An 18,755-nucleotide genomic window follows, 5' to 3' on the forward strand; every position below is an offset into this window, starting at 1 on the left:
GTGGCTAGCATCTTTTTACAGAAAATAGAACCTGGACCAGGTCTTCCCCTTCTCACATTTGTAAAGATCAAGGTTGAAGGAAATTGTGGCTCCATCCCCCGAGATGGAGCCCTAACAGTTCACCTGAAGTGTTTCAGAGCCTGAAGCCCACCACTCCCTCTGGAACAGGCTTCAGACCTGTCAGCTTCCTGCCAGTGGAGAAGCACAGCAGCACAAGACCCGTACATGGGTCGCTGTGCAGGATGGTTTGCCAGTTTTTTCTTCTGTTTTAAACAAAGTAGAATGAACATTCGAGGTCTGCAGTCAGCTCATCTTCTCTGCTGATAGAGCCCTAGCTGATGAAGAAGTCTGCCTTCTTTGTTGAGGTCTCCTCTCTCCAGGAACCCCCTAGGAGAGCTCAACCCTGCATTTTACATCACAGGCAGGGCACGATTTCTGCTGATTCACGTATTTTTGCCCTTTGTCGTGTATGGAAAGAAAGGAAGGATGAATGGACGGTCTTTGATTGGCGCTGCTGATGATGCCTATCCTGGTCCTCTTTGGAGGGGCCCTTTTGGAAAAAAAACTGGTGAGGCAGCATACAGAGGCTCCCCCTGGCTAACCTTGGCCCTGGTCCAGGGGCCGGCAGAACAGGTATGCTACCTTCGTACAGCTTCTGTCTCTGTGACTCTGCTGTGTCTTTTCTGAACCGAGCCTGGGAAGTGGGGTCCTCATGCTCTGCTGAACGGTGCAGCTTGGGCTGAGCCTGATGCACAGGGGTCTTGGTCAAGAAACTCACACGACACTCGTCTTGGTTTAGATGTTGGACCTTTGTGCTGCAGGTTTTTGACAACCATGGAAAAGCTAGGAAAAAGTATTTTGGGGATTTTTATTTATCTTGCTTCTATTTTATAGAGTTCGTTCCTTACATTTTCTTGTCCTGTCTTTTCAATTGAAACTTAATGACCTACTTAGATTCGAGAAGTTTGAACTTAGTTCCTGCTTCATCATTTTGTGTTGCCTACCCAATTAGGATATGTAGACTTTTAAAATTCCCTAAAAAAATACAAAGAGTGTAGCATGATTAAATCCTAGGGTGAACCACAACTGTTAACTTACTGGTTTCTCACAACCAGTTCTCATGCCTGAGTTCTGGAACGAGTAATCAGGCTTCCCAGAGCTCTATAGTGTTCAGTCCAGCATAAATGATTCCCAGAGGAATCAACTCATGAGAAGGTCTGTCCCTCTATTACATGGTAGCCCTACCTCCCACCCCAATATATGGATGCTAGAAAGATAAAGCATAGCAAGTCTTCTGCATGCTGGGCTGAAGATTCAGATCAATGGTTCAATCTTTATCTAACTTCAGGTGGCTGGGCAGGGAACTCTGGCCGGTCTGGTTCTCAGTCGTGCCTGGCCAGTTAGAATATCAGGTTTCATATCTGTATCTGCAAAATCTCTGAGATGATGATGTATTGAAAACCCTCTAAAATAAATAAATTAATGCTGGGAATTTTGAGAACACAAATATGTCCACCCTGGGATAACCCATGTACCTAATTGCTTCCGTACTTGATGGAAAATGCCCACTTTAATGTTTTCTTTCAAGGCTGCCTCTGTAGAGCTGCATTTACCCAGTTACAGAAACTCAAGGCAGTTTCTTGTCATTGCCTGGACTGGAGCCTGTTGCCTCTCAGAGGATGTGTGGCTTTGAGAATGGGGTCACGATAGCTAAGGAAAGGGCTTACCAAGCCGTATCTTCAGTTACGATATTTAAAGAGAGATAAATGAAAATCAATGATAGCTATCAGTTAGATTATGAAATAAAACCCAAATTTTTTTATAATTTCTTAATAATTCAAAAGGTTTTCATTGTTTAACTTTGGGCCACCTGAGCTCCACATAGATGTAGTTTTGGTTCCTGACCTCCAGCAGTTTTCATTTTAAGAATCTCTTAATGCAAAGGTTCATTGGAAGTCTCACAAACGCAGCTTTCTATCACTATTTCGCCAAACCAAAATGACCTTGGTCTAGAATGCATTGCATAAACAGCTTCTACTTTATGGAATTGCTGACCATCGTTTAAAAGCAGAATGGTCATTTGGCAGTGAAATAATACAATTGAAGTACAACTGTGACTCAATAAAAAATGAGTTACATTGACTTTTGCACTGGGATTAATAGAAGCCAAAACTGAAATCAGAATTGCAAAAAATAAAAACTTTAAAAGTCATAGATTTTATTGTCTGTTAATTGGGCTTTAATAGCTTTCTGTTGGGTATGGTAAACAGAAGTACAGTAGAACCCAAAATAGGCATGAGAAACCCTTATTCACAGCCTGGTTGCAGGGAGAGGACGAGTTGGTTTAACTGCATGGGTTTTGGGTATTTCCCTGGTCCTGTCTTACGTGCCTGTGGCTTCAACATTCCACACTTGTGCCTCCTGGGGTCTGATGGTTTGGGTGTTCCCCTTCTGTCACTGGCCTGGCTGGGCTCTTTGCTTTTCTTGCAAACTCAAAGTGGTTTTGCCATAGTCTCTCTCCCTTTGCCTACCTCTGGGATGACGTCGTTGGTACTCTTTCATACTACCATCAGCACCATGAAACCTTCACTTTTGTCTACAGGGTATAATATTCTGATGATGCTGATTCTTTGTTATTGCACACGCAACATGAGAAGTGAAGAGTCTTGTGGAGCACAAGTCACGGTCATGCTGTTAGCACTTCCCTGAGGCGTGCTTACCATGAGTATGCCCTGTACACTCCTACAGTGTACCGTTCTTAACACGTAATTCTTTGGTTTTCAGCAGCTAGCCCACTTCCACTTTTCCCATTTTCTACATCCTTGTGGAAGATTATTTTGCCAGTCTTTTTTTTTTCTAGTTTAGATTTAGTAAATTATATTTTTTTAATGATATAGCCCAAATTCTCAATATTTTAGTGAACATACTAAATATATAATATATATAAATATATAGTCCCATATTTATGTTTATTTACATATTTCATTTATTTAACGATTTTGCTTAAACACTTAAGTGTTATTTAAACACTTAAATAACAAATTTCAAAAATAAAGAATATATGAGGCAGCTGTCTGATGTGAGGACATAATCTCTGAGTTGGAGAGTGAATACTGTGGTGGCAGGGCAGGGTGCAGTTCTTAGGCTATGTCAACACACACACAAATATTTCTTCTCTTTCAAACTTTTAAAACAAAGCCTGTTTTTGTAAAATAAAAGTTGCGTCTAAAATGGCTGCTTGTCTTAGAAAGCAGCTGGTTGGTCTGCATTAGCGAGCATCATTTTGTAACCTGACATCTGGCTCCTTTCATTGGAGCAAAAAGCTTAAGTACTTGATTGTAGCTATTTCTGTATCATTTTCTGACTCATTATGTTGAAATTAACTATTTTTCATTCTTTCCCACTAGACTGAGCTCTTTGAGTGTAGGATATAGGTACTCAATAAACATTCATTGAGCTAGAAACTGAACCTTATGAAATTAAAGACCAGAACCTTCTCATGGTGACATTAAAAACAGTGATGACAAAAGCAGTATGGGGCTTGGGTGTTGATAATAATCTTCCTGACAATATTTCAGGAGGAAAAGGGTGCTTTCTTAGTTTCGCGGGCTTGTCATGGTCTAGATGAAGTGCCTTCAAACTCACCCTGTGTGTCCCACACTGGCCAGTCCAAAGGGTTCTACGTTAAGATGTTCATGAGCTCCATCCTTTCCTCAAGGAGCCAGAAGAGACATCCATGGATGACAACCCCACTGCAGTTAAATTGGACCAGGGTGGAAATCAGGCTCCACAAGGTCGAGGCAGAAGACGCTTCCCCAAGGCACTTGGCTATATCACTGGTGACATGAAGGAATTTGCAAACTGGCTTAAAGGTATTTACGCCACCTTGGAGAAGTGGCGTTGGGGGAAATGGTTTGCTGGTTCTTCTACTCAAATCTTTAGTTGTATTCCCCTATCTTCTATCACTTTTCTCTCCATTTTTTAAAACTTTTTGTCTTCTAACCTGAGAACTTCTTCCATTTTTTTCTTTTTAATGGAGACAGTGATCCCGTTCATGTCAGAGGATGGCACCTAGTTCCACCTTGTAATTTTGGTACTTAAAAACTGAAATTTTACTCTTGGTAATTCATTCCTTTGGCTTAAGGGTCTAAACATCTAAGCACACTAAATAAGTCCATTCAGTGCTTTCTGGAACTGGGGTTCTAGTATGGACATTGTGGACTGAGCAGAAAGAGGATCTGGGGGTCACTAAAGCAGATCTGGATGCTTTCAGGGATCTGGGGGTCACTAAAGGGGAAAGAGTTCAGAGAAAAAGTTTCAAGGAATATCCAAAGTTAGCCTCACCTTGTTCAGAGGGGATTTTGCTCAGGATAGGCTTGGGAAGGAGACTCAGGAAGGAGCCCCATTTGCCCCACCATTTCCTTAGCTCTGCTCATCTCATCTCTTCCAGATAAACCCCAGGCTCTCCAGTTCATCGACTGGGTTCTTCGGGGGATATCCCAAGTTGTGTTTGTCAGCAACCCCATCAGTGGAATCCTGATTCTGGTGGGCCTCCTGGTCCAGAATCCCTGGTGTGCCCTCAACGGCTGTGTGGGAACAGTGGTCTCCACCCTGACAGCCCTGTTACTTAGTCAGGACAGGTAAGCTTGTCCCTCCAAGCCTCTGCTTCTTGCTTCAGAGAACACAGGCGCCAACCGGTGACTCTGGGCAATAGTGATAAAGCCCCACCCTCGCCTGGAGAATCAACCTTTATTCCACAGAATGCTTTATATTTGCCTTTAGTCAGCAGTCAGGAAATCATTTATAGCCTCTTATTCAGAGTACCCGAATAAGCAGCCAGATCCTTTTGGGCAATACATGCTACCAGAACTAAGCTAGAAGTAATTCTTATAAGTAATAACTAAGCTATAAGACCCTACAGTCCAAAGGGAGTCTACTTTAACGATCGATCAATTATTTACTATCAGCATTTTATTTATTTGGGCAAAAAAGATGCATATGAATTCAGGAAAAGTTTTAGTGGCTTAATAATTGCACTAAACCCATTATATCTTAGTTCCATGCTTAGTTTAGCAAATTTATTCTTCCTAGACAGTGAAAAGGTTAGTTCAGCTTCCAGAGAGATAAATTTTAGTCCCCAGTTATGAAAAGGTACCATTTTGACCAGGAGTAGAAATGTAACCCATAGGACAACATTTTGAAGTGTTGTTAAATGCTGGGAAGAAAGGGACCCAAGAAAAAATTAGATGCTAAAGATGCATATAGTTAAATGGAATAGTTTGCCAAGTAAAAGGGATTTTTTTAAAATAATTTGGAAATGTATATCTGGAAAGAACAAAATGGAAGAACAAGAAGATGAAAATGTATTCTAAGTTGGAAGACTTGTGTTGATAAAATCAAAGACACTGTGGAACTGAATTTACATTTCAAGAATCTTACACCTCTCAGCAAGAAAATCAGACTTAGGGAAGAGCTTCAAATAAAAACTCTATTCAAGTCAGAGACCCTAATGATTCAAAAGAAATAATAACTTTGGGAAGGAAAGGCTAAAAGGAAACAGACTATGTTGGCTTGCTGATTTCCTTTTCTCTACTCCTTAGCTATGATGCCTCTGTAGGGGTTGTTCTGTATGCACATTTGTATTTTATCCATGTATATTTTACTGTCTCATGCTTTTATTAGTATTTGGTTTCTAGAGACTTTGCAGTAAAACCCTAAATATAATCTCTTTTTCAAATGTAAACATTACCTGGAAGTTACAAGTGGTATTTATGGGCACGTTCAGCCAACATCCACCCAGGAGGTGGCTAAGCTGTGCCTCTTGCCCACAGGTCTGCCATTACAGCCGGGCTCCAGGGCTACAACGCTACCCTGGTGGGGATCCTCATGACTATCTATTCAGACAAGGGGAACTATTTCTGGTGGCTGTTATTCCCTGTGTCTGCTATGTCCATGACTTGGTAAGTTGTACCTGGTTTTCAAAATACCTTTTTGGAAAAAAAATGTATAAGGGGCAGGAGGGAATGGGGAGAGTTATTATTTAGTGAGTACAGGGTTTCTGTTTTGTAAGATGAGAAATATTCCATGAATGGATGGTGGCGATGGTTGTATAAGTGTGAACATACTTCATACCACTAAACTGAATGCTTTAAAATGGTTTAAGTGGCAAATTTTACGTTAAATATAAGGCAATGTATAGAAAATTATCTTTTTTATTTAGATTCAGGATATATCTGTTGCAAACAGGAAGCATTCAAACATACTGATGCATGTGGCTTCCCCTCACACCTCACCGCCCCCCTCCTACAGCAACATTCTGATGTAATTGGTTTGGGGAGTTTCCAGGACACTGGGAGTTTTGAAGGCTCCCGGGGGATTCTAAAGTACAACCAAAGTTGAAAACCACTCCCCAGCATCAGGAGTCCTCGAACAGGCACACTTGTCAAGACCACCTGCAGGGCCGGTTCAAACATGGACTGCTGCTCCCTCCCTGAGGCTTCCTTATTCAGTCTGTCTGGCATGGGGCCTGAGAATCTGCATCTCAACAAGTTCCCAGGTGGTGCTGACGTGGCTGATCCAGGGACCACACTCTGAGAACCACTGTCCCTATGTAACCCCCCTTACCCACCTGCCCCTGTCCCCCTCAAAGCAATTCTTTACTAAATCCTATTCCTTTTTTAACCCTAAACCCTTCAAACTAGTTTCTATATTGACACTGTCTTAAATCATTTTTTTAAGCAAGCACTTCCTTCTTACTATGATATAGTCCAAATATAAAATGCTAGCATCCACACACATGAGACGTGTGGCTACATAGACGCAGCCAACCATGGACAGTGTGCCCACCCTGGCTATAGCCACAGGTGTGTGGAGGAGAACCCGCTGGCACAGCCAAGCCCTCAGGAGAAACTTCCCACCCGTTCTGAAGACCAGCCTCAAGGGCCGGAGGTATCACTGCACAGGGTCACCCACACCCCCTCCCCCGAGTTCAGGAAACCTGGAGCTTTAACTTCAAAGTGATGGCTCCTTGACTGGGTCCACAAGTGAGGGAACAAAAAGGGCCCAGAGACCATCTAATCCAACATCCCAGTTTACAGGCAAGGAAGCTGAGGTTACCTCCTTGCCCAAGGTCACACAGTTCAACTTCTCAAGGACCTAAAACTCTGCCCTCCTGAGTTTACACTCTTTTTCCTTCAGGACTAAGTTCAAGATTGAGGTTGCCTCTGGTGAGGATGGAAGGGCACGTGGTCAAGTAGTTTACACAAGGGGCTTTAACTCTTTAGACAATATTCTTTTCATATGTCTTAAATGCTTCAAAAATATTTTTAAACCTAGATTTATAACTCATTGTGAGCAACCCCAGAGCATAATTTTCCACAAGCCAAATAAGCTGAGAGTTGACTTTTTACTTTACGTAAGAATTATTCTATGATAGGATTTATACAAGGTGTGTTTGGGTTTGGGTTTTGTTTTTTTTTTCCCTGTCAAAAGTTTGCCAACTCAACACTTTAGGGACTTATTTGCTAATGAAAAAAGCCTCTCTATAGTATAGATATTCAGTTTGTCAGTATGGCTTATTACATGCCTATTCTTCCATTCTATTCTATTGTTTTTAGTCCAATTTTCTCAAGTGCATTGAGCTCCGTGTTCAGCAAATGGGACCTCCCTGTCTTCACTCTGCCCTTCAATATGGCATTGTCAATGTACCTTTCTGCCACGGGACATTACAATCCGTTTTTCCCAAGCACCTTGATCACACCTGTCACCTCAGTTCCCAATGTTACCTGGCCTGACCTCAGTGCCCTGCAGGTGAGATACACTATCTTCTTATATCCCATTCCCACCTCCCCCGGGCTCTGGAAGACACCTCCTGGTTAATTGTTGGTGGACATCAGACCTTACAGAGGCTCAGCTCTGGAGTAGCCTTGCCACTTTCTCTTGCCATCTAAAAGCTTATTTGTTCTACTCCAAATCTTTGGGTTCTAAGGGATTTTTTTTAAAGGACTACATGGTCAAAACTAACTTTTCCTCCTCTTTTCCTAACATCTGCAGTGCTAACTCCAGAGTATAGCTCCGCTGGAATCCAGACACTTTGTTCCAAACTTTGCCCTTATTTCAGGGGAGGGAGGTGTCCAACGGGGGCCAGCCCTTGAGGCAGGGGCCTGCAGCCTGGGCTTCTATCCTCCCTGACCCACCTTCCCCAATCAAAAGAACTGGTTGCTCACTGTTAGATCCCATCGCAGAACCTCTCTATTTTGCTTTTTCTTATGGTGGATCTCCTAGAATATGTACGATAATTCAGATTTCTTGAGCTTTAGGGGCATCAGAATCATTGTATTTTAAATATTAATACAAGTTCCATCTCAGACTCCCTAAATCATAATCATTGGGGTGGAGTCTAGGAATCTGTTTTAACAAGTTCCCCAAATAGTGATGTGGGTGAGAGTTTGAGAACCACTCTCCTAGGATGTATGCTGTTTATCTCACTATAAATATGTATAAGGATAGCACTATTTTTAAAAGTCTGGTTGACCCAAATCAAATTCCAGCTCTTTGTATTGGTGTTTATTTAATAAATTTGTCTAAGTTTTCTCAAGTATTAAAAAATAAAGACAACACTTGAAATCAGAAGAAGACCAACCTTACATTTTTTAGTGTCAAGAGACAGTCTTTCCTGCTATCAGGTAGTAACCCCTTTTGCTGTCCTCTTTGCTGGGCAGTCAAAGCATGAGAAGTTCAAATAGCCTTTTCTTTAGCTTTTTGTACAGAAAATGAATGGCAGTATTTTGAAATAACTCAGAGGAAAATAAAAAATTTATCAGGACTACCCATGGAAAAAGTAGCATCAGTTGAACTATCTAAAACTGCCCAATACAGAAGCTATTAACCCTACATGGCTATTTTAACTTAAATCATTTGTTAGCTTGATTCAAACCTTGTGCCTTCTTCCTAAGAACTCCCATTCTGTGAACACATTATCTGAGTTCAGAACTCAGCCAGAAAGCTATAATTATGACATTTAAATATTTTTTGTGTTCTAAGGACTGACAGTTGTTGAAAACTGGAACAAGCTATCTTGGTTTCAATTAACACATGCTCTCTTAAAAAAAAAGATTAAAAAAATAAAAGAATTTTAATTAGTTTTTTAAATACAATATAAATAAATTTTTAAAAATAAAAAATTTAACTAATGAATGTTCTCATTAGCAACAGAAATGTAAATGTGGTCCTGATTCATGAACCTGCCAATAATTGCTTCTGAGCTGTTGATAAGATAATCTGACTTTGGGTCAGCAGGGAGGGCTGGTGTATCTCTGGGGATAAAGCGACTGAGATTTTTCTGTAGAGCAAGAGAGAATTATCAATGTTAGTAACTCTGATCTTGAAAGATAAGATATGCTAAAACTAAAATGACTTTACATTGTGTTTGTGGATATCCTATGGGTTTCTGTTCAGTCGTATTTATGGCCGTGTTTTCTAAATCATTTCCTCAGTTGCTGAAGTCCCTGCCTGTGGGTGTGGGTCAGATATATGGCTGCGATAACCCATGGACAGGGGCCATCTTCCTAGGTGCCATCCTCCTCTCCTCCCCACTCATGTGCCTGCACGCCGCGATCGGGTCCTTGCTGGGGATAATAGCAGGTAAGTGTAAGACTTGCTCCCAGATACTGAGCACTGCCTCTGCCCCGTTACTGTCTCAGGCATCTTCTATATTCCAGACCTTTCTTGAAAGTCTGCTTCGAAGGGACCAATGGGAGTTCTCTGATGCCTTTCCCACTCCCAGGCTCCTTCCAGAACATCCTGCCTTTAATCCAAAGCTCTGACCCCTCCTGTCTTCCCTCATAGGGCTCAGTCTTTCAGCTCCATTTGAGAACATCTACGCCGGACTCTGGGGTTTCAACAGCTCTCTAGCTTGCATTGCAATTGGAGGAACGTTCATGGCACTCACCTGGCAAACCCACCTCCTGGCTCTTGCCTGTGGTGAGTATTCCCTGACCTTGCTCGTGACTGTGGTATCAAAATCCAAGACAAACAATAAGAAACGACTGTGTGAGAAACTAGAGCTGGAGTTCTAGTCTGAGCCCCTGATACCTGCTAAGTATGTGTGACGAGGGCAACTGGCCTCCCCTCTCAGGGAGGACCCGGGTCTGCTCTGCCTACCTCATTGCTCATGTTGAAGACTGGAGAGCCTGCTGAGTCATATTAACCATTTTACAATATGTATATGGTGGGGGATAGAAACAACTTGTCCTGTGTTCTTCATACTACTCGTTTGACCCAAGAAACTGAAAGGAAACAAGCTAAACATAGTCAGTTCTCCTGGTAAGTCAGGTGGTATTAATGGCCCTTAGAGAATCACATTAATATGGCTGTTCTCAAACTGGAGCAAACATCAGAATCTCTTGGAAACCTTGTTAAAACCCGGATTGCTGGGGCCCAGCCCCAGTCCCGGACTCGTTGTTTGTTAGAGCTGGCCTGGAAGGCGGGGGAAGCAGGGGAGGAGCTTGCATTTTTAGCAAGGTGCCAGGTGGTGCTAATGCTATTTCCTCTGGGGACTACATTTTGAGACCTATAATATTAATCCTTTCTGAGCTCCAGGCCAGACTCAGCCTGTCAGAGCTAGAAGGGGTTCTGGAGAGTTCCATAGCATCCTTCTCGTTTTACTGTTGGAGTTCTAAGGGCAGAGAAAGCGATGCACTGACAGGCATCCATTAGGGGTAGATGTAAACCCAGAGTCCATACTTGCTAACAACTTCCAGAGTTACTCCCACTACACTACTCTCCCTTCCTTCAGTACCATTCAAGCCCTTAGGTAAAAACAGACCTCAAGTGCTTCAGATTTGAAAAGCTAATGTATTTCCCAGGCCATTGCAAGGGGTGGCTTATTCACCCATAGCTTCCAGCATCCCTAATTCAACACAAGTTAAAAGTATGTAAGATAATATGCTAGAATGAAAGGAATGATCCTTCCTGGGGAACAAAGGAGTGGAAGGATATTGGAACAGGCAAGAATTTCTGTAATCTCATGGAAATATTTGCCAAGATTTAGTTTCTCACCAAACTAATCAATCATTAGTTGGACGATTTATCACCATGAATGATGATTTATCACCATTTATCCAATAATGGCTGGATTTATCACCATTAATCAATCCAGCGGTTATTAACATGGAGGCCCACATGTCAGGCAGGATTTGAGTAAGTTCTTGCATTGGGCAGGATGTGGGATAGGACCAAGGATTTCTAAGACTTTATTCAGTTTTGATTATCTGATGCTGTAGCAAAATTAACAGAACTCAGATTGCTCTGGAGTTGCCATTCACATGTTAGTTTGTCAATTTCTTTATAGTTACATAACTGTTTCACCTACTAGCCCTGTCAAAACCTTTTGCTCACTTCCTTGTTTACAAGCTTAGGGCAAAGGAGAAAAGTAGATACAGATTATGTGGCTTCCTGAGCTCACCTGGGATAAACTCTTTATTCTGAGATGGGTCTGAGGTTTAACCTTTATCTCATGTGCAAACCGTTATTTTTTCTCTACTGGTAGTAGTAGAAACTATGTACTAAACATTCATAGTACAATCCAGACTAGGAAGAGCTAGGAATTACTAGGAAGAGCTAGGGGTTCTGAAGCTTTAGATCCTAGGTGGTTACTGTGTACAGAGAGCAGAAGCCAGGCGAGTAAGAGAGAGAAGCCCGTGGGGACCACATGATGCAGAACCAAGGGACTCACAGGCCAGGAGTCCCTGGGGGAAACAATACAATTCAGAATCACCCAAAAGCACCTCTAGAAAGGGTGACTTTTCTGTAAGTCCTAAAAAGTAAGAGGAAGAATTTCAGTTGTTGCAAAGCATGGTCTGGGCCAGTGTATGGACAGCCTGAGCACATCCTTAAAGATCAAGTAAAAACTGTCTTGGTCACAGAAGTTGCTGATAAGGTTTATGAAGGTCTTTTCACAGATCATGGAAAAGGAGAAGACAAAGATGTTTACAAATGTGTTTCCCCAAAGCTGAGATATTGTCATTATTTTCTCTCTGTAATTTTATAGTTGTATAGGACTGTTGTACCAACAAACAAAAATTCAATCAATACAGAAGAGTATTAAGCAGAAGGTGAAAACACTTCATCCTACTCCCTAGATAGAAATTTCCTGCCTTCTTCTTATAAGGACCTCATGACTACATTGTACCTACTTGGCTAAGGATAATCCCCTATCTCAAAATCTTTAACTTATTCATAGCCGCAAAGTCCCTTTTGCCATGTAAGGTAACATATAATAAGTTCTGGGGATCAGGATGTAAACATTTTTGAGGGCCTTTATTTTACATATTATACCTACCTTCCTTTGGATAGATCCAGATTTTCTTTATTAGTACAGTGGTTAAGTCAGTATAGAATTAGTTAAGAACCCAGACACTGGTGCCAAAATCCTAGCTCCCCTTATTTTCAGTAGATACCAAATGCACCCCACAGAGGCCATATGAATCTCCCGTGCCACTGACAGTGTGTGGGAGTGCTGTTTCATCCACGTGGGGCACAGTCATCAGTCATTTTTATCTTTGGACATAAACTTTTGAGACAGACCTCCAGTGCCTCTTGTAAGGCAGATCTCACACTAAAATGCACAGCAAGTTTCTGCCTGCCCATATCACCAAACAAAAGATCAAGCTTGCCAGCCAAGGTAAACAAATAAAGACATTTATTATAGAGCTCCTCTTTTATTAACTCCTGTGACTTTATCAGGAAGCAGACATAGGAGTCTCTGACAGAGGCCTGGTATAGTTGCCTTCCCTGTGCCCCTAAGCCAGAAATTGCACAGCCAGAGAACTCCTCAATTTTGTTATTTTATCACTGCAAACTGCAAACACATTTTGGATCTCTTCTTACAGGTTGGGTTATCATAGTAGGACTTTCATATGGAGGTCTGTGGGGAGGGATGTTGTCTATGAAGAACTGGGATTCAGTCTTCCCTTCCACTCTGGAGGGCATTTTCTTTCCCTCAGCTACTCAGCACACTATTAGGGGCATCACCTCCAAACCATGATGTCCAGAACTTCACCTCTACTGTAAGGCTTTCCCAGCCCAACTCAGCTCATCTTAATGATGGGCAACAACTATTAGCTAGTCTGATACTCTTACTATAGAAAGAAAAGCAACATGGAATTGAAAGAGCATAACTGTATGAGACTTGAGCCCCAAAAATGTGCTAATAGGTATTAAGCTACTGTATTCCTAGGAGAGAAATGCAATAAGGACTCATGTGTTCAGGGGAGTGTCATAAAAGAGCTGGTGCTCAGGAGAGCAGGGACAGAGTATCTCCATACTTAGCCAGTGACTAGTGAATATTTCTTGAATGAGCGAATGAATGAATGAACTAAATGGGGAGGGTGGGGATGAAATTATCCAAGTCAAGCAGAGAAAATCTTCCAACCCTTCTGCTCAGAGCAGTACCTCCTTCCTATGATGACAGAGATGAGTTTATAGCTGCTGCTTGTGAAAATACATAATTTCATTTGAGATTCATTACTCCCTGTAAAGAACCTCTTCCAGCTGCCTTTTTACAGACAATGAAACGATATTCCTAGTTCAGTGATTTGTTTTACAGCAAACAAAATGGCAGAGCTGGGATTTGAAGCCCAGACCATTGCCAAAGATGAGCCTTTCCTGTTAGCATGAGACAATTCATATGTGAAAGAACTAGGTATAATATTGAACAAAAAATACCAGGATAGAAAGATAAAATATCAATAAAAGGATGGAAATCTATTGTAAAGTAAAAGAAGATCATAGAGTCTCTCCCACCACCCCACCCAGCTTCCCAAAGTAGCAGATGTGTTTCTTGACGGACATGAGGACCAGATGGTGAGTGTGTTCAACAGTGAGTGTTGGTGGCCCAGTTGGCCATGTGGCCATTATAAGAAGGTCATTCTTCAGGTGGTGTCTGGGAAACATACAGGTTTCCCTGAGCCTCCTTGGGCCCAAGAATTGAGAGTTAGCTAACTGAGATCTTTGTTTCTGTTATTTTATGTTGAAGGTCATACATATACTCAAGTTACCTACTTTTAAAAATTCATGCTCAAAGGAAATAAAAAGACAGGATGTTAACTCATTGACATGTATGCTGACCTTAACAGTTTTAGGGAAAACGTGAATACAAAGAGGAATCCTAGTTCTGTGTTCAGTTTCTGCTGATTTCTGAGTTACCTTCTCCTTCTACACACATATACCATGGTTTTTTTAAAACTGTGATTTCTAACCATTGATCTGTGGTGCCGTGAGATGCCGTGAGATTATGTGTTATCTCAAGGAACATTCATAAGTTTCATTTTAATTATGCTTGAGTAAAATAATGGGGAAATGTATTTACTGTGGAATGCCTTTTCCTTAAGTATTATATTAGCAATAACAGCAAAAAAATAAATAGTACCACAGAAAAGCTACCTTTATTGAGTACTTACTATGTGCTAAGCCCAAGCATTACCTTCTTTCACACTCACACCAACCCTTGAGAGCAAGATTTCCATTACCCCCTTGTACAGGTGAGGAAATGGGGGCTTTGAGTGGAGGCTCCAAGCTTCTAAGGGGTGGAGACTGGATGCGAACCCAGAGCTGCTGACTCTAAGCTCAGACTTGTAATCAGGATGCTGGGCTCACTGGTGAAATGCACAAGCTTACATTCCAGGGATTTATATTGAAAGGAGTCCAAGCACTCTTTTTTTCCCTTTTTTCCTCATAGCCCTGTTCACTGCCTACCTGGGAGCCAGCATGTCACACCTCATGGCTGTGGTAAGTTGCTTTAATCTCACTTTCTCATCAGCATGATTGGTCAGTTTTCAATGATACAGAAACCTTCCTGAAGCCCACCTCAATGGCATCCCAGGGCAGGCTGTGTCACAGATAGTCACTGCAGTCCATCTTCTGGACCCACCTGTCCTCATTTACCGTCCAGCATCACAGTAAACCTTAGCCCAAACTATAATCACCAGGCTTGCTAAAAATATCAGATTGTTTGTCTTAAAGAAGTGAAACTTAGCGTGTATATTATCAAGTCCATATTTTAACTCTCAGGGTCAAGAAGTTGACTTTAGAATATCTTTTACTTAAACAGAAAACTGGGACTATGTAGAGGTTGAGAAATCAGAAAAGGAAGGAAAAGGATAATTGGCTAAAGATCCAGATTTCTTTTTAATTAAGCCAAGAGTTTTTCATACCCATAATCTTTTTTTTAAAAAATCCCCAGGCAGTCATCAGTGAGACTTTTTCAGACGCCTGTCCTAAATTATTTAACAGGCAAAATCATCGCCTATTAAGTGCCTCTGGCCACTTCTCCTTCCTTTTCAGTACTGTCCAGCCCTTTGACTTTCTTCTTCCGCTCCCCTGAGTAGCCCAGTACCCCCAGCTGCTCTGGGGCCCCCCACCTCTCAGTTCTCTTCCTCACCCACTACTGCAGGTGATGCCGGGCCAGTTCCTGATAACTCTATCCATACAGTTGTGGTCATGGCTGCCAGCGGGGCAGGACCACATCTAGTCCTCTTCACAGCAACACAGAGAGCTGACCTGGGAGGGTCCTTCTGGAGACACAGCTATCTTTATGGTGGAATGTCAAAGCCCTGTTACAGGCATGATGGGATGCCTTAGAGCTTGGGGGGGCCCTTCACACCCCAACAAAAGTTCACAGACCTTGGCCTGTGAGCCAGAATTGGACAGGCTACAGAAGAGAGTCAGCTAGGGAGATTTTGAAAAATCCCGATCCTTGTGTCCTGTACCTTGGCATTTCTGGTAGAGATCTTATATGATGCTTGGTTTTCTGTGTTTTTTTAAACTCTTCCAGATGATTCTGATGTGCAATCAAGTTTGGGTACCATCACACCTGGGGTGGGGGCGGGGGGGAGTCTATAGGGCCAAACCTAACCAAGTACATGGTGTGTGCTCAGAATTGCTTGAGTTGTCATGGACGCACAGAAGGAGGAGCTACCCTCAAGGGGTTTAGAGTCTGTTTGAGAGATGAAACAAAAAGAAGTAAAGCAAGTAGAGTCCAAGACCTAGTATGGGCGGAGGCCAAGGGGAGAGAGGGCTGGACTCATCAAAGACGGCCTCATGGACGTGATGAGTGGTCAGGAGCTAGGAGCTACGTGTCATCTTTACACATCTGCTGTAGGAAGTCTGACTCTGTAACAGGGAGGACAGGGTATGCATCATCCCGAAGGAGTGCATGCTGACATTTCGGGGGTCAAATGTCCTGAGATCTTAAACTCAGTCTCCACGGGGACAAGTGGAGTCCACAGTCATGCCCCGGAGAGTTGTCTCCTGAGCTGAAGTGCAGTGGTGTGAAGTCTGCGCTTTGTGCAAGTTAGCCTTCCAACAGGATCTTAAAGGAACGTGTGGCTTGTCTCTCTCTCCAGGTCGGATTGCCATCTTGCACCTGGCCCTTCTGTTTGGCCACACTACTGTTCCTCCTGCTGACCACAAAAAACCCCAACATCTACAAGATGCCCATCAGTAAAGTCACTTATCCTGAGGAAAACCGCATCTTCTACCTACAATCCAGGAAAAGGACGGTTCAAGGCTCTTTGTGAACACAACCCCCATCCACAGCCATGGTCACAAGTCATTTCTGACGAGCTGCCCCAGTGGACTTCCAGAGCTTCAAAACTGTTGTTTTCACCAGTAACAAATTTCATACTAAACCATCAGTGATGTGTTCTTATGCTCATTTTGTATCCCTTTCAGACTCCGGAACAGCCCTAAACAAGTCACAAAACTCACCAAGGTGATGTGCTCTGGCTGTGGAATTTTAAAGCCTAGTGGGACACTGGCGCTAAGACTGTACTATATTTATAGAGTCAGAATGTTCCAACAGAAAGAGGAAGGAAGACCAAAGCTAATTATTGATATTTATTGATATTCTTGGTGTTTGATTATACATGATGTTAACAGTATTAATTAAAAATTAATCTCTATAAAACCAATCTCTTACAATCTCTATAAGCCTTAAGTGAATGGAATTCACAGTCACAAAATCAAAGTCAGCCTAGGATTCTCAGGTAAGCCTTTGGGCATATTTAAAATCAGTGCAAGTTACTCATTACGGCTGTGGTCCACATCACAGGGCCCATCACTGAACTCCTTCCCCAGATCCTCAACAGAACGGCCTCCACGCTGTCCAATATGTGTGTGACATTCTCTTACAGGAGATGGTGGGTTTGCTTCAGGCTGGCAGAGCTGCAGGAGAGAGAATGGAATCCCGTCCATCAAAATTACTCTGTATTGTCACTTTTCTTGGTTATTGCAAAGGATTTTTAGGTAGCTTATTATCTTTTTATTGTGAAAATGGATTTGTTTTCAGTGAGGTAAAATAAAAGAAGTCCTGGCTTTATCAGTTCCTAGATATTAAAGAAAAGTTAAATTTTTCTAAAATAGTCATCATAGCTATTTTCACTTTATTCCCTAAATTGATTCTGTAAAGGCCACAAAAGCAGGGGATCAAATATCAAATCATCAACATCCAAGGGCCCTTTAAAGCCACATTTTCAATTCATCTAAGGGTGTCATGTATTACAAAGACTGAAAGTTAGTGTCAGATTGTTTCTGAGTGCTTAGAAGTTGCTTAATTCTTACTTTAAAAAAAATTCACTATTTTCTAAACACTCACAATATTCTGACTCAAAAACCAATGGTATTTGAATCACCAGAAAGAAATACAGATAAAAAAAGTCTCCAGTTTTGCTTCGTTTGTGTAAGCTATCAGTCCTGTAAAGATTCTATAACCGAACATGCTGAATACAGCACTGGGAAGCTTCGGAATTTTAGAGGATTGGAAAGTGAAATTGGAATCCTAAAGGTTTTTTCTTCTTTGAGCTTGAAATAGTCAGTGCAAACTATAGGAACAGAAGGGAAGTAAACCTACAATTATTTTAGGGAAAAGTTCACTTCTTCATTTTCTCAGGAAAACACTGTTTCAACTTAAAAACCCTATAACCTTTGGAAACTATGACTTTGCAACTGTCATAGAGTCGTGTATATTTTTGTGGAAAAACTAAATTTTCAGTGTTTGAAAAATCTCTTTTGTTAGGGAATTTGAGAAATAAGAGTTCGGAAGGGACGGACAAAAAGGCAAGCAAACCAAAGATCACCAGCCCTGGAGACCCTGTGCATGGCTAAGTGAACCAGAGACTCCTACTGTCTCCAAGTCCATCTTCACATGAAAGTCCTTGTGGGCTGACTTTCTTCCCATGCCCTCACACAGACTTGTAAATAGGAACAGTTTCAAACCTTGTAAGTTGTCTAAATAGTATTCATTTTCTCAAGCTATTTTTGTTACTAAGTATTATCCTAATAATTTTAGCAAATATTTTATTGATTTTCTTAGGGGGCATTTGTATTCTTTTCTATTGCCTGCATAGTAAATTTCTATGTAAGAATATGAATAAATTATACTCACAGCTCAGTTTTGTGTAAATTTTGTTTAATATGTCTTTTATAGCTATTGTACATATTAACAATCACGTGCATAGGGATGTATGTATGTATTAATACTAGAATCCTTCTTCCTTTCTTTATACTTCACAATAGCACCAGATGCATAGTTGAGAAAACCCTGTTCTATTTCTGATTTATGAGCTCTTCTCCCTTGATAGCCTCTCAACTACCCACTGGTCTCCTCACTCAAGAATTAGAATGCATTCCTGAGAACAGTCACAGATGTTCAGGGCACGCTCTTAACACTTTGAGAAGAAGATCCTGGGAGCCAGACA

General features: G+C 41.7%; 1 protein-coding gene across 1 annotated transcript; it reads left to right on the forward strand.

The window, feature by feature from the left end:
• Positions 1-486: 486 nt before the first annotated feature.
• SLC14A1 (solute carrier family 14 member 1 (Kidd blood group)) lies at positions 487-18,368 on the forward strand. The gene is made up of 9 exons (XM_065935161.1): positions 487-633; positions 3,719-3,872; positions 4,451-4,640; positions 5,832-5,960; positions 7,617-7,809; positions 9,495-9,642; positions 9,847-9,981; positions 14,738-14,787; positions 16,404-18,368. The coding sequence occupies exons 1-9, from the start codon at positions 487-489 to the stop codon at positions 16,575-16,577; spliced, it is 1,320 nt and encodes a 439-aa protein (XP_065791233.1). The 3' UTR covers positions 16,578-18,368.
• Positions 18,369-18,755: the final 387 nt, after the last annotated feature.

Source organism: Muntiacus reevesi, chromosome 4 (genome assembly GCF_963930625.1).
Source record: "Muntiacus reevesi chromosome 4, mMunRee1.1, whole genome shotgun sequence".
NCBI lineage: Eukaryota > Metazoa > Chordata > Mammalia > Artiodactyla > Cervidae > Muntiacus > Muntiacus reevesi.

Bases quoted from the DNA above. Each gene is read 5' to 3' on its own strand.
- SLC14A1 (XM_065935161.1), top strand. From the start codon at position 487: ATGAATGGACGGTCTTTGATTGGCGCTGCTGATGATGCCTATCCTGGT. The intron at 9,643-9,846 runs GTAAGTGTAAGA...CTTCCCTCATAG, and splicing joins CTTGCTGGGGATAATAGCAG to GGCTCAGTCTTTCAGCTCCA. The intron at 9,982-14,737 runs GTGAGTATTCCC...TTTTCCTCATAG, and splicing joins CCTCCTGGCTCTTGCCTGTG to CCCTGTTCACTGCCTACCTG.